This window comes from Somniosus microcephalus, chromosome 3, assembly GCF_052327205.1.
Source record: "Somniosus microcephalus isolate GS21.2 chromosome 3, FLI_Smic_1.0, whole genome shotgun sequence".
NCBI classification, from domain to species: domain Eukaryota; kingdom Metazoa; phylum Chordata; class Chondrichthyes; order Squaliformes; family Somniosidae; genus Somniosus; species Somniosus microcephalus.
The window spans coordinates 207,430,367-207,446,600 of record NC_140989.1 but is presented as its reverse complement, the minus strand read 5'-3'; the positions used below and the strand labels follow the sequence as shown (position 1 = coordinate 207,446,600).

Below are 16,234 nucleotides of genomic sequence, written 5' to 3'. Positions count from 1 at the left end.
TGACACCCAGAGAGAGTCAGTGACACCCCACGAGAGTCAGTGACACCCCACGAGAGTCAGTGACACCCCACGAGAGTCAGTGACACCCAGAGTTAGTCAATGACACCCCGAGATAGTCAATGACTCCCTGAGGGAGTCAGTGACACCCAGAGATAGTCAATGACACTCCTTGATAGTCAATGACACTCCGAGAGAGCCAGTGACACCCTGAGCGAGCCAGTGATACCCCGAGATAGTCAGTGACACCCCGAAATACTCAGTGACACCCCGAGATTGTCAGTGACGCCCCGAGAGAGTCAGTGACACCCAGAGATGGTCAGTGACACCCCGAGATAGTCAGTGACACCCCGAGATAGTCAGTGACACCCCGAGATAGTCAGTGACACCCCGAGAGAGTCAGTGACACCCCGAGATAGTTAGTGACACCCCGAGATAGTCAGTGACACCCCGAGATAGTCAGTGACACCCCGAAAGAGTCAGTGACACCCCGAAAGAGTCAGTGACACCCCGAGATAGTCAGTGACACCCCGAGAGAGTCAGTGACACCCCGAGAGAGTCAGTGACACCCCGAGATAGTCAGTGACACCCCGAGATAGTCAGTGACACCCCGAGATAGTCAGTGACACCCCAAGATAGTCAGTGACACCCAGAGAGAGTCAGTGACACCCCGAGATAGTCAGTGACACCCCGAGATAGTCAGTGACACCCCGAGAGAGTCAGTGACACCCCGAGATAGTCAGTGACACCCCGAGATAGTCAGTGACACCCCGAGATAGTCAGTGACACCCCGAGATAGTCAGTGACACCCCGAGATAGTCAGTGACACCCCGAAAGAGTCAGTGACACCCCGAAAGAGTCAGTGACACCCCGAGATAGTCAGTGACACCCCGAGAGAGTCAGTGACACCCCGAGTCAGTGACACACTGAGATAGTCAGTGACACCCCGAGAGAGTCAGTGACACCCCGAGATAGTCAGTGACACCCCGAGATAGTCAGTGACACCCCACGAGAGTCAGTGACACACTGAGATAGTCAGTGACACCCCACGAGAGTCAGTGACACCCAGAGATAGTCAGTGACGCCCAGAGAGAGTCAGTGACGCCCCGAGAGAGTCAGTGACGCCCCGAGAGAGTCAGTGACACCCAGAGATGGTCAGTGACACCCCGAGATAGTCAGTGACACCCCGAGATAGTCAGTGACACCCCGAGATAGTCAGTGACACCCCGAGAGAGTCAGTGACACAGAGATGGTCAGTGACACCCCGAGATAGTCAGTGACACCCCGAGATAGTCAGTGACACCCCGAGAGAGTCAGTGACACCCAGAGAGAGTCAGTGACACCCTGAAATAGTCAGTGACACCCCGAGATAGTCAGTGACACCCCGAGATAGTCAGTGACACACCGAAAGAGTCAGTGACACCCCAAAAGAGTCAGTGACACCCCGAGATAGTCAGTGACACCCCGAGAGAGTCAGTGACACCCAGAGTCAGTGACACCCCGAGATAGTCAGTGACACCCCGCGAGAGTCAGTGACACCCCGCGAGAGTCAGTGACACCCCGAGATAGTCAGTGACACCCCACGAGAGTCAGTGACACCCCGAGATAGTCAGTGACACCCAGAGATAGTCAGTGACACCCCACGAAAGTCAGTGACACCCCGAGAGAGTCAGTGACACCCCGAGAGAGTCAGTGACACCCCACAAGAGTCAGTGACACCCCGAGATAGTCAGTGACACCCAGAGATAGTCAGTGACACCCCACGAGAGTCAGTGACACACCGAGAGAGTCAGTGACACCCCGAGATAGTCAGTGACACCCCGAGAGAGTCAGTGACACCCCGAGAGAGTCAGTGACACCCTGAGAGAGTCAGTGACACCCCGAGATAGTCAGTGACACCCCGAGATAGTCAGTGACACCCCGAGAGAGTCAGTGACACCCCGAGAGAGTCAGTGACACCCCGAGAGAGTCAGTGACATCCCGAGAGTCAGTGACACCCCAAGAAAGTGTCAGTGACACCCCACGAGAGTCAGTGACACCCCGAAAGAGTCAGTGACACCCCAAGATAGTCAGTGACACCCAGAGATAGTCAATGACACCCCGAGATAGTGAATGACTCCCTGAGGGAGTCAGTGACACCCAGAGATAGTCAATGACACTGCTTGATAGTCAATGACACTCCAAGAGAGTCAGTGACACCCAGAGATAGTCAATGACACCCCGAGATAGTCAGTGACACCCCGAGATAGTCAGTGACACCCCGAGATAGTCAGTGACACCCCGAGATAGTCAGTGACACCCAGAGATAGTCAGTGACACCCAGAGGTGGTCAGTGACACCCCAAGAGAGTCAGTGACACCCCGAGATAGTCAATGACACCCCGAGATAGTCAATGACACCCCGAGATAGTCAATGACACCCCACGAGAGTCAGTGACACCTCGAGAAAGTCAGTGACAACCCGAGAGAGTCAGTGACACCCCGAGATAGTCAGTGACACCCCGAGATAGTCAATGACACCCCGAGATAGTCAGTGACACCCCGAGATAGTCAGTGACACCCCACGAGAGTCAGTGACACCCCGAGATAGTCAATGACACCCCGAGATAGTCAATGACACCCCGAGATAGTCAGTGACACCCCACGAGAGTCAGTGACAACCCGAGAGAGTCAGTGACACCCCGAGATGGTCAGTGACACCCCGAGAGAGTCAGTCACACCCCGAGAGAGTCAGTCACACCCCGAGAGAGTCAGTGACACCCCGAGAGAGTCAGTCACACCCCGAGAGTGTCAGTCACACCCCGAGAGAGTCAGTCACACCCAGAGTCAGTGACACCCCGAGATTGTCAGTGACAGCCAGAGATAGTCAGTGACACCCAGAGATAGTCAGTGACACCCCACGAGAGTCAGTGACACCCCGAGAGAGTCAGTGACACCCCGAGAGAGTCAGTGACACCCCGAGAGAGTCAGTGACACTCCGAAAGAGTCAGTGACACCCCGAGAGAGTTACAGTGACACCCGGAGAGAGTCAGTGACACCCAGAGATAGTCAATGACACTCCTTGATAGTCAATGACACTCCTTGATAGTCAATGACACTCCGAGAGAGCCAGTGACACCCCGAGATAGTCAATGATACCCAGAGAGTGACAGTGACACCCAGAGAGTGACAGTGACACCCCGAGAGAGTCAGTGACACCCAGAGCGAGTCAGTGACACCCAGAGAGTGACAGTGACACCCCGAGAGTCAGTGACACTGCGAGAGAGTCAGTGACACCCCGAGATAGTCAGTGACACCCCGAGATAGTCAGTGACACCCCGAGATAGTCAGTGACACCCCGAGATAGTCAGTGACACCCCGAAATAGTCAATGACACCCCGAGATAGTCAGTGACACCCCGAGATAGTCAGTGACACCCCGAGATAGTCAGTGACACCCCGAGATAGTCAGTGACATCCAGAGAGAGTGACAGTGACACCCAGAGATAGTCAGTGACACCCAGAGCGAGTCAGTGACACCCAGAGAGTGACAGTGGCACCCCGAGATAGTCAATGACACCCCGAGATAGTCAGTGACACCCCACGAGAGTCAGTGACACCCCGAGATAGTCAATGACACCCCGAGATAGTCAGTGACACCCCACGAGAGTCAGTGACAACCCGAGAGAGTCAGTGACACCCCGAGATGGTCAGTGACACCCCGAGATAGTCAATGACACCCCAGGATGGTCAGTGACACCCCGAGAGAGTCAGTCACACCCAGAGAGAGTCAGTCACACCCCGAGAGAGTCAGTGACACCCCGAGTCAGTCACACCCCGAGAGAGTCAGTGACACCCAGAGTCAGTGACACCCCGAGATAGTCAGTGACACCCCGAGATTGTCAGTGACACCCCGAGAGAGTCAGTGACACCCAGAGATAGTCAGTGACACCCCACGAGAGTCAGTGACACACTGAGATAGTCAGTGACACCCCACGCGAGTCAGTGACACCCAGAGAGAGTCAGTGACACCCAGAGAGAGTCAGTGACACCCAGAGAGAGTCAGTGACACCCCACGAGAGTCAGTGACACACTGAGATAGTCAGTGACACCCCACGAGAGTCAGTGACACCCAGAGAGAGTCAGTGACACCCAGAGATAGTCAGTGACACCCAGAGATAGTCAGTGACACCCAGAGATAGTCAGTGACACCCCACGAGAGTCAGTGACACCCAGAGATAGTCAGTGACACCCCGAGTCAGTGACACAGTGAGATAGTCAGTGACACCCCGAGAGAGTCAGTCACACCCCGAGAGAGTCAGTGACACCCAGAGAGAGTCAGTGACACCCAGAGATAGTCAGTGACACCCCACGAGAGTCAGTGACACACTGAGATAGTCAGTGACACCCCACGAGAGTCAGTGACACCCAGAGTCAGTGACACCCAGAGATAGTCAGTGACACCCAGAGAGAGTCAGTGACACCCCACGAGAGTCAGTGACACCCCACGAGAGTCAGTGACACCCCACGAGAGTCAGTGACACCCAGAGATAGTCAGTGACGCCCAGAGAGAGTCAGTGACGCCCCGAGAGAGTCAGTGACACACTGAGAGAGTCAGTGACACCCCGAGCGGGTCAGTGACACCCCGAGAGAGTCAATGACACCCCGAGAGAGTCAATGACACCCCGAGTCAGTGACACCCAGAGATAGTCAGTGACACCCCGAGATAGTCAGTGACACCCAGAGAGAGTCAGTGATATCCAGAGGTATTCAATGACACCCAGAGATAGTCAGTGACACCCAGAGATAGTCAGTGACACCCCGAGATAGTCAGTGGCACCCCGAGAGAGTCAGTGACACCCCAAAAGAGTCAGTGACACCCCGAGAGAGTTACAGTGACACCCGGAGAGAGTCAGTGACACCCGGAGAGAGTCAGTGACACCCGGAGAAAGTCAGTGACACCCAGAGATAGTCAATGACACTCCTTGATAGTCAATGACACTCCTTGATAGTCAATGACACTCTGAGAGAGTCAGTGACACCCCGAGATAGTCAGTGACACCCAGAGCGAGTCAGTGACACCCAGAGAGTGACAGTGACACCCCGAGAGTCAGTGACACTGCGAGAGAGTCAGTGACACCCCGAGATAGTCAGTGACACCCCGAGATAGTCAGTGACACCCCGAGATAGTCAGTGACACCCCGAGATAGTCAGTGACACCCCAAAATAGTCAATGACACCCCGAGATAGTCAATGACACCCCGAGATAGTCAGTGACACCCCGAGATAGTCAGTGACACCCAGAGAGAGTGACAGTGACACCCAGAGATAGTCAGTGACACCCAGAGCGAGTCAGTGACACCCAGAGAGTCAGTGACAACCCGAGAGAGTCAGTGACACCCAGAGAGAGTCAGTGACACCCAGAGAGAGTCAGTGACACCCCGAGATAGTCAATGACACCCCGAGATAGTCAGTGACACCCCACGAGAGTGAGTGACACCCCGAGATAGTCAATGACACCCCGAGATAGTCAGTGACACCCCACGAGAGTCAGTGACAACCCGAGAGAGTCAGTGACACCCCGAGATGGTCAGTGACACCCCGAGATAGTCAGTGACACCCCAAGATGGTCAGTGACACCCCGAGAGAGTCAGTGACACCCCGAGAGAGTCAGTCACACCCCGAGAGAGTCAGTCACACCCCGAGAGAGTCAGTGACACCCCGAGAGAGTCAGTCACACCCCGAGAGAGTCAGTCACACCCCGAGAGAGTCAGTCACACCCAGAGTCAGTGACACCCCGAGATAGTCAGTGACACCCCGAGATTGTCAGTGACACCCCGAGATTGTCAGTGACACCCCGAGATTGTCAGTGACACCCCGAGAGAGTCAGTGACACCCAGAGATAGTCAGTGACACCCCACGAGAGTCAGTGACACACTGAGATAGTCAGTGACACCCCACGAGAGTCAGTGACACCCCACGAGAGTCAGTGACACCCAGAGATAGTCAGTGACACCCAGAGAGAGTCAGTGACACCCCGAGTCAGTGACACACTGAGATAGTCAGTGACACCCCGAGAGTCAGTGACACCCCGAGATAGTCAGTGACACCCCGAGATAGTCAGTGACACCCCGAGAGAGTCAGTGACACCCAGAGAGAGTCAGTGACACCCAGAGAGAGTCAGTGACACCCCACGAGAGTCAGTGACACACCGAGATAGTCAGTGACACCCCACGAGAGTCAGTGACACCCAGAGAGTCAGTGACACCCAGAGATAGTCAGTGACACCCAGAGAGAGTCAGTGACACCCAGAGTCAGTGACACCCCACGAGAGTCAGTGACACACTGAGATAGTCAGTGACACCCCACGAGAGTCAGTGACTCCCCGAGAGAGTCAGTGACACATTGAGATAGTCAGTGACACCCCGAGAGTCAGTCACACCCCGAGAGAGTCAGTCACACCCAGAGTCAGTGACACCCCGAGATAGTCAGTGACACCCCGAGATTGTCAGTGACACCCCGAGAGTCAGTGACACCCAGAGATAGTCAGTGACACCCCACGAGAGTCAGTGACACACTGAGACAGTCAGTGACACCCCACGAGAGTCAGTGCCACCCAGAGAGAGTCAGTGACACCCAGAGATAGTCAGTGACACCCAGAGAGAGTCAGTGACACCCAGAGAGAGTCAGTGACACACTGAGATAGTCAGTGACACCCCACGAGAGTCAGTGACACCCAGAGATAGTCAGTGACACCCCGAGTCAGTGACACACTGAGATAGTCAGTGACACCCCGAGAGAGTCAGCGACACCCCGAGATAGTCAGCGACACCCCGAGAGAGTCAGTGACACCCAGAGAGAGTCAGTGACACCCAGAGATAGTCAGTGACACCCAGAGATAGTCAGTGACACCCCACGAGAGTCAGTGACACACTGAGATAGTCAGTGACACCCCACGAGAGTCAGTGACACCCAGAGAGAGTCAGTGACACCCAGAGATAGTCAGTGACACCCAGAGAGAGTCAGTGACACCCCACGAGAGTCAGTGACACACTGAGATAGTCAGTGACACCCCACGAGAGTCAGTGACACCCAGAGAGAGTCAGTGACACCCAGAGAGAGTCAGTGACACCCCGAGAGAGTCAGTGACACACTGAGATAGTCAGTGACGCCCCGAGAGAGTCAGTGACACCCCGAGATAGTCAGTGACACCCCGAGATAGTCAGTGACACCCCGAGAGAGTCAATGACACCCCGAGATAGTCAGTGACACCCCGAGAGAGTCAATGACACCCCGAGAGAGTCAGTGACACCCAGAGATAGTCAGTGACACCCCGAGATAGTCAGTGACACCCCGAGATAGTCAGTGACACCCAGAGAGAGTCAGTGATATCCAGAGGTATTCAATGACACCCAGAGATAGTCAGTGACACCCAGAGATAGTCAGTGACACCCCGAGATAGTCAGTGACACCCCGAGAGAGTCAGTGACACCCTGAGAGAGTCAGTGACACCCCAAAAGAGTCAGTGACACCCCAAAAGAGTCAGTGACACCCCGAGAGAGTTACAGTGACACCCGGAGAGAGTCAGTGACACCCGGAGAGAGTCAGTGACACCCCGAAAGAGTCAGTGACACCCAGAGATAGTCAATGACACTCCTTGATAGTCAATGACACTCCGAGAGATCCAGTGACACCCTGAGATAGTCAATGATACCCAGAGAGTGACAGTGACACCCAGAGAGTGACAGTGACACCCCGAGAGAGTCAGTGACACCCCGAGAGAGTCAGTGACACCCCGAGAGAGTCAGTGACACCCCAAAAGAGTCAGTGACTCCCCGAGAGAGTTACAGTGACACCCGGAGAGAGTCAGTGACACCCCGAGAGAGTCAGTGACACCCGGAGAGAGTCAGTGACACCCCGAGAGAGTCAGTGACACCCTGAGAGAGTCAGTGACACCCCGAGATAGTCAGTGACACCCGGAGAGAGTCAGTGACACCCCGAAAGAGTCAGTGACACCCCGAGAGAGTCAGTGACACCCGGAGAGAGTCAGTGACACCCGGAGAGAGTCAGTGACACCCCGAGAGAGTCAGTGACACCCGGAGAGAGTCAGTGACACCCGGAGAGAGTCAGTGACACCCCGAAAGAGTCAGTGACACCCCGAGAGAGTCAGTGACACCCGGAGAGAGTCAGTCACACCCCGAGATAGTCAGTGACACCCCGAGATAGTCAATGATACCCAGAGAGTGACAGTGACACCCAGAGAGTGACAGTGACACCCCGAGAGAGTCAGTGACACCCAGAGCGAGTCAGTGACACCCAGAGAGTGACAGTGACACCCCGAGAGTCAGTGACACTGCGAGAGAGTCAGTGACACCCCGAGAGAGTCAGTGACACCCCGAGAGAGTCAGTGACACGCCGAGATAATCAGTGACACCCCGAGATAGTCAGTGACACCCCGAGATAGTCAATGACACCCCGAGATAGTCAATGACACCCCGAGATAGTCAATGACACCCCGAGATAGTCAGTGACACCCCGAGATAGTCAGTGACACCCCAAGATAGTCAGTGACACCCAGAGAGAGTGACAGTGACACCCAGAGATAGTCAGTGACACCCAGAGCGAGTCAGTGACACCCAGAGAGTGACAGTGACACCCCGAGAGTCAGTGACAACCCGAGAGAGTCAGTGACACCCAGAGAGAGTCAGTGACACCCAGAGAGAGTGACAGTGACACCCAGAGATAGTCAGTGACACCCAGAGCGAGTCAGTGACACCCAGAGAGTGACAGTGACACCCCGAGAGTCAGTGACAACCCGAGAGTCAGTGACACCCAGAGAGAGTCAGTGACGCCCAGAGAGAGTAAGTGACACCCAGAGAGAGCAAGTGACACCCCGAGAGAGTGACAGTGACACCCAGAGAGAGTCAGTGACACCCCGAGAGAGTAAGTGACACCCCGAGAGAGCAAGTGACACCCAGAGAGAGCCAGTGACACTGCGAGAGAGTCAGTGACACTGCGAGAGAGTCAGTGACACTGCGAGAGAGTCAGTGACACCCAGAGAGTGACAGTGACACCCAGAGAGTGACAGTGACACCCAGAGTGTGACAGTGACACCCCGAGAGAGTCAGTGACACCCAGAGCGAGTCAGTGACGCCCAGAAAGAGTCAGTGGAACCCCAAGATAGTCCGTGACACCCCGAGATAGGCAGTGACACCCAGAGAGTGACAGTGACACCCCGAGATAGGCAGTGACACATGGTGTAACTCAGCAATACCCAGTTATTAATCAGTGATAACCAGTTTACCCAATTATAACCAGGCAACCCAGTGCTAACTAGCATTATCCTGTCGTAACCATTATTTTTCAACGTTATCCAGTGTTAGTTTCCCAAAAGATCATAGGAACAGGAGGCGGCCATTCAGCCCCTTGAGACTTATTCACCTTTCAATCAGGTCATGGCTGATCTGTATCTCACAATTCCCTTTGCCCACCTTTTCTCCATATTTCTTGATAACCTTGCCCAATGCAAATCCAGTGATAGTTAGCATTATCTAGTGCAACAGTTTATTGTTCAGGGTTATCTAGTGATACTCAATATTGCCCAGTATTAGCCAGTGTTACTCAGATAGCTAGGAGTACCCAGGGTTACAGTGTGTAACCCAGTGTTACTCAGTATGACCTTGTATTATAGGGTGTTAACCAGTGTTATGCAACAAAACAAAGGCTGTGAGTTTCAGGGACTTACCTTCATCATGAGGACCACGGTGTTGAGTGCTATCATGGTCAGGATGGTGTACTCGAAGGAGGGTGACACCACAAAGTGCCAAACTCTGTACTGGAATGTCTGTCGGTTCTGTGGCATGTACCTTGTCAAAGGTTTGGCACTGATGGCAAAATCTATACAGGCTCTCTGGGGGTAAAACATGGACAGGGTCATTACAGGACTACTAGTAAACACACGGGCACAGCCCTTGAAATGTTCTGTCCACATGCTACACAAACTTCCCTCCTCTAGCATAAATCCTTCTGTTGGATGTAGATCTAGGTGAGAATTAACTTTTGGGTTTAAACACTCCAGGCATTAGAGTGGGTGACAATCCATCGCTGATACACTGTCAGGCATAGACCCAGTTGAGAGGGGAGGACACAGTGCTCGAGATAGTCAGAACAGATCAATAAAGTTCGCAATGTTGTGTTGGGCGAATGCTCAGAACAGGGATTTGGGAGCTAGAGAGAGAGCAGGAAGAGGGAGCGGAGACGTGAGATGGAGGGTGAGGGCAGGGAGTTGGGAGTTAGAGAGGGAGCTGAGACGTGAGATGGAGGGTGAGGGCAGGGAGTTGGGAGTTAGAGAGAGAGCTGGAGAGGGAGCTGAGACGTGAGATGGAGGGTGAGGGCAGGGAGTTGGGAGTTAGAGAGAGAGCTGGAGAGGGAGCTGAGACGTGAGATGGAGGGTGAGGGCAGGGAGTTGGGAGTTAGAGAGAGAGCTGGAGAGGGAGCTGAGACGTGAGATGGAGGGTGAGGGCAGGGAGTTGGGAGTTAGAGAGAGAGCTGGAGAGGGAGCTGAGACGTGAGATGGAGGGTGAGGGCAGGGAGTTGGGAGTTAGAGAGAGAGCTGGAGAGGGAGCTGAGACGTGAGATGGAGGGTGAGGGCAGGGAGTTGGGAGTTAGAGAGAGAGCTGGAGAGGGAGCTGAGACTTGAGATGGAGGGTGCGGGCAGGGAGTTAAAGGGAATGTTAGTGATGGTTGAAATCATCAATTGGAGAACAGACAACAGAATTCAGTGAGAAGGTTGTGAGTGTGAAACAATGAAGTACAAATGGGAGTGGTGACAGATTTTGGGGTGATTGAATGAGTGGGAAGTGCAAAATGGGCAAGGGGTTCGCTTGAGTTGGGATCTGGGAATCAGACAGCCCAGGATCTGGTTGGGGAATGCAGTGGGAAATGGAGTCTAGAGCTCAGTCCTAGATGAACTGTAAGACGTCACAGTCAACCCAGGGTACGATGGACTGATGTGGGAAACTATTATGAATGGGAAAGGTGTGGGTTTGAAGGTAGCAAACAAGGAATCTGTGGCCACTGGGAGACAGGAAGGGTCAGCTACAGATACTAAAGAGCAGTGGAGGCAATTCACCTGCTTTTCCATTTTCTTGTTACTTTCAGATGACAGACACAGTGTGAAAGAAGTGAGTGTGAAATGTGAAAAGAAATAATGAATTGTGAGAGTGTGATTTATGGGGAGAAAGCGTGAAGTGTCAATTGTACGACAGAGTGTGAAGTATGAAAGAGTGAGTGAAGTGAGAAGGAGAGTGTGAAGTGGGAAGGAGCGAGAGTGTGAAAGAGACAGAGCATGTAATGTGAGGGAGAGAGAGTGTGATGGAGAGATTGTGAAGGAGAGAGAGTGTGAAGGAGAGAGTGTGAAGGAGAGAAAGAATGAAGGAGAGAGAGTGAAGGAGAGAGTGTGAAGGAGGAAACTTTGAAGGAGAGTGTGTGAAGGAGGGAGATTGTGAAGGAGAGAGTGTTTAGTGTGAAGGAGAGAGTGTGAAGGCGAGTGAAGGTGAAGGAAATAGAGTGTGAAGGAGAGAATGTGAAGGAAAGAGTGTGAAGGAGAGAGTGTGAAGGAGAGAGTGTGAAGGAGAGAGTGTGTGCAGGAGAGATTGTCAAGGAAGAGAGAGTGTGAAGGTGAGAGTGCAAAGGAGTGAATGTGATGGAGAGCGAATGTGAAGGAGATGGTGTTTGAATGAGAGTGAAGGAGAGAGATATTGAAGGAGAGAGCGAGTGAAGGAGTGAGTGTGACGGAGAGAGAGTGTGACTGTGAGAGAGTGTGACTGCGAGAGAGTGTGACAGAGAGTGCTTGAAGATGAAAGAGTGTGAAGGAGAGTGTATGAAGGATGGAGAGTGTGAAGGAGAGAGTGTGAAGGAAAGAATGTGAAGGTGAGAGTCTGAAGGAGAGAGATTGTCAAGGAAAGAGTGTGTGAAGGAGAGAGTGTGAAGGAGAGAGTGTGAAGGAGAGAGTGTGAAGGAGAGAGAGTGTGAAGGAGAGAGTGTGAAGCAGAGAGAGTGTGGAGGAAGAAGCGTGTGAAGTGTGAAGGAGAGTGAGAGTACAGTGAGAAGGAGAAAGAGTGTGAAGGAGAGAGAAGGTGAAGGAAAGGGAGTGTGAAGGAGAGAGAGTGTAAACGATAGACTGTGAAGGAGAGAGAGTGTGAAGGAGGGAGTGTGAAGGAGGGATTGTTTGAAGGAGAGAAAGTGTGAAGGAGAGAGAGTGAAGGACAAAGTGTGAGTAGGAGACATAGTTTGAAGGAGAGAGTGTGAAGAAGAGTGTGTGAAGAAGAGAGATTGAACGAGAGAGTGTGAAGGTTAGAGACTGAAGGAATGAGAGTTTGAAGAAGAGAGATTTTGAAGAGCGAGAGTGAAGGAGTGAGTGTGAAGGAGAGAGAGTGGAGAGAGGGTGTGAAGGAGAGAGAGTGCGAAGGAGAGGGTTTGAAGTAGAGAGTATGAAGGAGAGAGAGGGAGGGGAGGGAAGGGGAGATAGTGAAGGATAGAATGTGAAGGTGAGAGTGTGAAGGAGTGAATGTGAAGGAGAGCGAATGTGAGGAGATAGTGTGTGATTGAGAGAGAGTGAAGGAGAGAGCTTCTGAAGGAGAGAAACTGTGAGGGAGCGAGTGTGAAGGAGAGAGATTCTGAGGGGGAGAGCGAGTGAGGGAGGGAGTGCGAAGGAGAGAGTGTGTGAGGGAGAGATTGTGTGAAGGAGAGAGAGTGTGAAGGAGAGAGAGTGTGAAGGAGAGAGAGTGTGAAGGAGACAGAGTGTGAAGGAGAGAGAGTGTGAAGGAGAGAGAGTGTGAAGGAGAGAGAGTGTGAGGGAGAGAGTGTGTGAGGGAGAGATTGTGTGAAGGAGAGAGTGTGAAGGAGTGAGAGTGTGAAGGAGAGAGAGTGTGAAGGAGAGAGAGTGTGAGGGAGAGAGTGTGTGAGGGAGAGATTGTGTGAAGGAGAGAGAGTGTGAAGGAGAGAGTGTGAAGGAGAGAGAGTGTGAAGGAGAGAGTGTGAAGGAGAGAGAGTGTGAAGGAGAGAGAGTGAAGGAGAGAGTGTGAAGGAGAGAGTGTGAAGGAGAGAGAGTGTGAAGGAGAGAGAGAGTGAAGGAGAGAGTGTGAAGGAGAGAGAGTGTGAAGGAGAGAGAGTGTGAAGGAGAGAGAGTGTGAAGGAGAGAGAGTGTGAAGGAGAGAGAGTGTGAAGGAGAGAGAGAGTGAAGGAGAGAGTGTGAAGGAGAGAGAGTGTGAAGGAGAGAGAGTGTGAAGGAGAGAGAGTGTGAAGGAGAGAGAGTGTGAAGGAGAGAGAGTGTGAAGGAGAGAGAGTGTGAAGGAGAGAGAGTGTGAAGGAGAGAGTGTGAAGGAGAGAGTGTGAAGGAGAGAGAGTGTGAAGGAGAGAGAGAGAAGGAGAGAGTGTGTGAAGGAGAGAGAGTGTGAAGGAGAGTGAGTGTGAAGGAGAGAGTGTGTGAAGGAGAGAGTGTGTGAAGGAGAGAGTGTGAAGGAGAGAGAGTGTGAAGGAGAGAGTGTGAAGGAGAGAGTGTGTGAAGGAGAGAGAGTGTGAAGGAGAGAGAGAGTGAAGGAGAGAGAGTGTGAAGGAGAGAGAGTGAAGGAGAGAGTGTGAAGGAGAGAGGAGAGTGTGAGTGAGAGGAGAGTGTGAAGGAGAGAGAGTGTGAAGGAGTGAGAGTGTGAAGGAGAGTGTGAGTGTGAAGGAGAGAGAGTGTGAAGGAGAGAGTGTGTGGAAGGTGTGAGGAGTGTGTGAGGAGAGAGTGTGTGATGGAGGAGTGTGTGTGTGAGGAGAGAGTGTGAAGGAGAGAGGTGTGAGGAGAGTGTGTGAAGGAGAGAGTGAGGTGAGGGTGAAGGAGAGAGTGTGAAGGAGAGAGAGTGTGAAGGAGAGAGTGTGTGAGGAGAGGTGTGAGGTGAGAGTGTGAAGGAGGAGTGTGAAGGAGAGAGAGTGTGAAGGAGAGAGTGTGTGAAGGAGAGTGAGGTGTGTGAAGGAGAGAGAGTGTGAGGAGAGAGAGTGTGAGGTGAGAGTGTGTGAGGTGAGGAGTGTGTGGAGGAGAGTGTGGAGGTGTGAGGTGTGAGGAGAGAGTGTGAAGGAGAGAGAGTGTGAAGTGAGAGGAGTGTGAAGGTGTGAGGTGTGAGGTGGTGTGTGTGAGGTGTTGGAGTGTGAAGGAGTGAGAGTGTGAGTGTGAGAGTGTGTGAGGAGAGAGTGTGTGAAGGAGAGAGAGTGTGAGGAGGAGTGTGTGAGGAGTGTGAGGAGAGTGTGTGAAGGAGAGTGTGTGAAGGAGAGTGTGTGGTGAGGTGAGGAGTGTGTGTGAGGAGAGTGTGAAGGAGAGAGAGTGTGAAGGAGAGAGTGTGTGAAGGAGAGAGAGGTGATGGAGGAGTGTGTAGGAGAGAGTGTGAGAGAGTGTGAAGGAGAGAGAGTGTGAAGGTGAGGTGTGAAGGAGAGAGTGTGAAGGAGAGAGTGTGAAGGAGAGAGTGTGGAGAGAGTGTGAAGGAGAGGAGTGTGAAGGAGAGAGAGTGTGAAGGGTGTGTGTGTGGGGTGTGTGTGTTGGTGTGTGTGGGTTGTGTGTGGGTTGGTGTGTGGGGTGGTGTGTTGGGTGGTGTGTGTGGGGTTGGTGTGTGGGAGTGTGTGTGTTGGGTGTGTGGGGTTGGTGTGTGGTGGTTGTGTGGGGTGTGTGTGTGGGGTGTGTGTGTGGGTTGGTGTGGTGTGTGTGGTGGTGTGGGGGTTGTGTGTGGGTGTGTTGGGTGTGTTGGGGTTGGTGTGTGTGGGTGGGTGTTGTGGGTTGGTGTGGGTGTGTGGGTTGGTGTGTGTGGTTGTGTGTGGGTGTGGTGGTGTGGGGTTGTGTGTGGGGGTTGGTGTGTGGGGGGGTTGTGTTGGGGGTGTGTGTGGGTTGTTTGGGGGTTGGTTGTGGGGTTTGTGGTGTGTGGTGGTTGTGTGGGTGTTGTTGGGGTTGTTGTGGGGGGTTGGTGTGTGGGGTTGGTGGGTTGGGTGTGGGTTGTGTTGGGGGTGTTGTGGGGTTGTGTTGTGGGGTTGGTGTGTGTGGTTGGTGTGTGTGTGTAGGTTGGGTGTGTGTGGGGTTGGTGTGTGTGTTGGGGTTGGTGTGTGGGTGGTGTTGTGGGTTGGTGTGTGGTTGGTGTGTGTGTGGGGTTGGTGTGTGTTGGTGGTTGGGTGTTGTGTGTGAGGAGTGTGTGTGAGGGAGAGTGTGTGTGAGGAGAGTGTGTTGGGTGTGTGTGTGGGGTGTGGGTGGTGGTTGTGTGGAGAGTGGTGTGAGGAGTGTGTGTGTGGTGGTGTTGGGTGAGTGTGTTGTGTGGGTGTGTGTGGGTGTTGGGGGTTGTGGGTTGGGAGTGTGTGGGTGGTGTGGTGGGAGGTGGGTGTGTGGTGGGTGTGTGTGTTGAGTTGTGTGGGTTGGTGTGTGTGTGGGGTGGTGTGTGTGGGGTGGAGGTGTGTGGGTTGTGTGTGGGGTTGGTTGTGTGGGGTTGGTGTTGTGGGTTGGTGTGTGTGTGTTGGTGGTGTGTGGTGGGTGTGTGTGTGGGGGTGTGTGTTGTGTGGGGTTGGTGTGTGTGGGTGGGTGTGTTGGGGGTTGTTGTGGGGGTTGGTGTTGTGGGGTTGGGTGTGTTGTGTGTTGGTGTGTGTGGGGTTGTGTGTGGGGTGTTGTGTGGGGTTGGTGTTGTGGGTTGTTTGGGGGTTGGTGGTGTGGGGGTTGGTGGTGGGGTGTTTGGGGTGGTGGGTTGGGGGTGGTGGTGGGGTTTGGTGGTGGTTGGGGTTGTGTGGGTTGGGGTGTGTGGGGGGGTTGGGGTGTTGGTGTGGTTGTGTGTGTGTGGGGGGTTGGGGGTTTGGTGTGGGGTTGGGTTGTTGGGGTGGTGTGTGTGGGGTTGGTGTGGGTGGGGGTTGGTGTGTTGGGGGGGTTGTGTGTGGGGTTGTGGGTTGGGGTGTTGTGGGGTTGGTTGGGTTGTTGGTTGGGTGGGTTTGGGTTGTGGGTTGGGGGTTGTGTGGGGGGTTGGTGTGTGGGGTTGTGTGTGGGGGGTTGGGTGGGTGTTGGGGGTTGTGTGTGTTGGGTGTGTGGGGGGGGTTGGTGTGTGGGGGTTTGTGTGGTTGTGGTGGGTGGGGGTGTTGGTGGGGGGGGTTTGTGTTGTGGGGTTGGTGTGTGGGTGGTTGTGAGTGTTGGAGTTTGTGAAGGAAGAGAGAGAGTGAAGGATAGAGAGAGAGTAGGAGAGAAGGATAGAGAGTGGTGAAGGA

General features: G+C 53.6%; 1 protein-coding gene across 1 annotated transcript in view; it reads right to left on the bottom strand.

The window, feature by feature from the left end:
- The window catches only part of LOC147121682 (putative voltage-dependent R-type calcium channel subunit alpha-1E), a 1,254,166-nt gene that overhangs the window by 310,771 nt on the left and 927,161 nt on the right, over window positions 1-16,234 (bottom strand). The window contains exon 29 of the mRNA XM_085977984.1: window positions 9,720-9,884. Within this exon, the coding sequence (XP_085834110.1) occupies window positions 9,720-9,884 (165 nt within the window). The remainder of the gene's footprint in view (window positions 1-9,719; window positions 9,885-16,234) is intronic.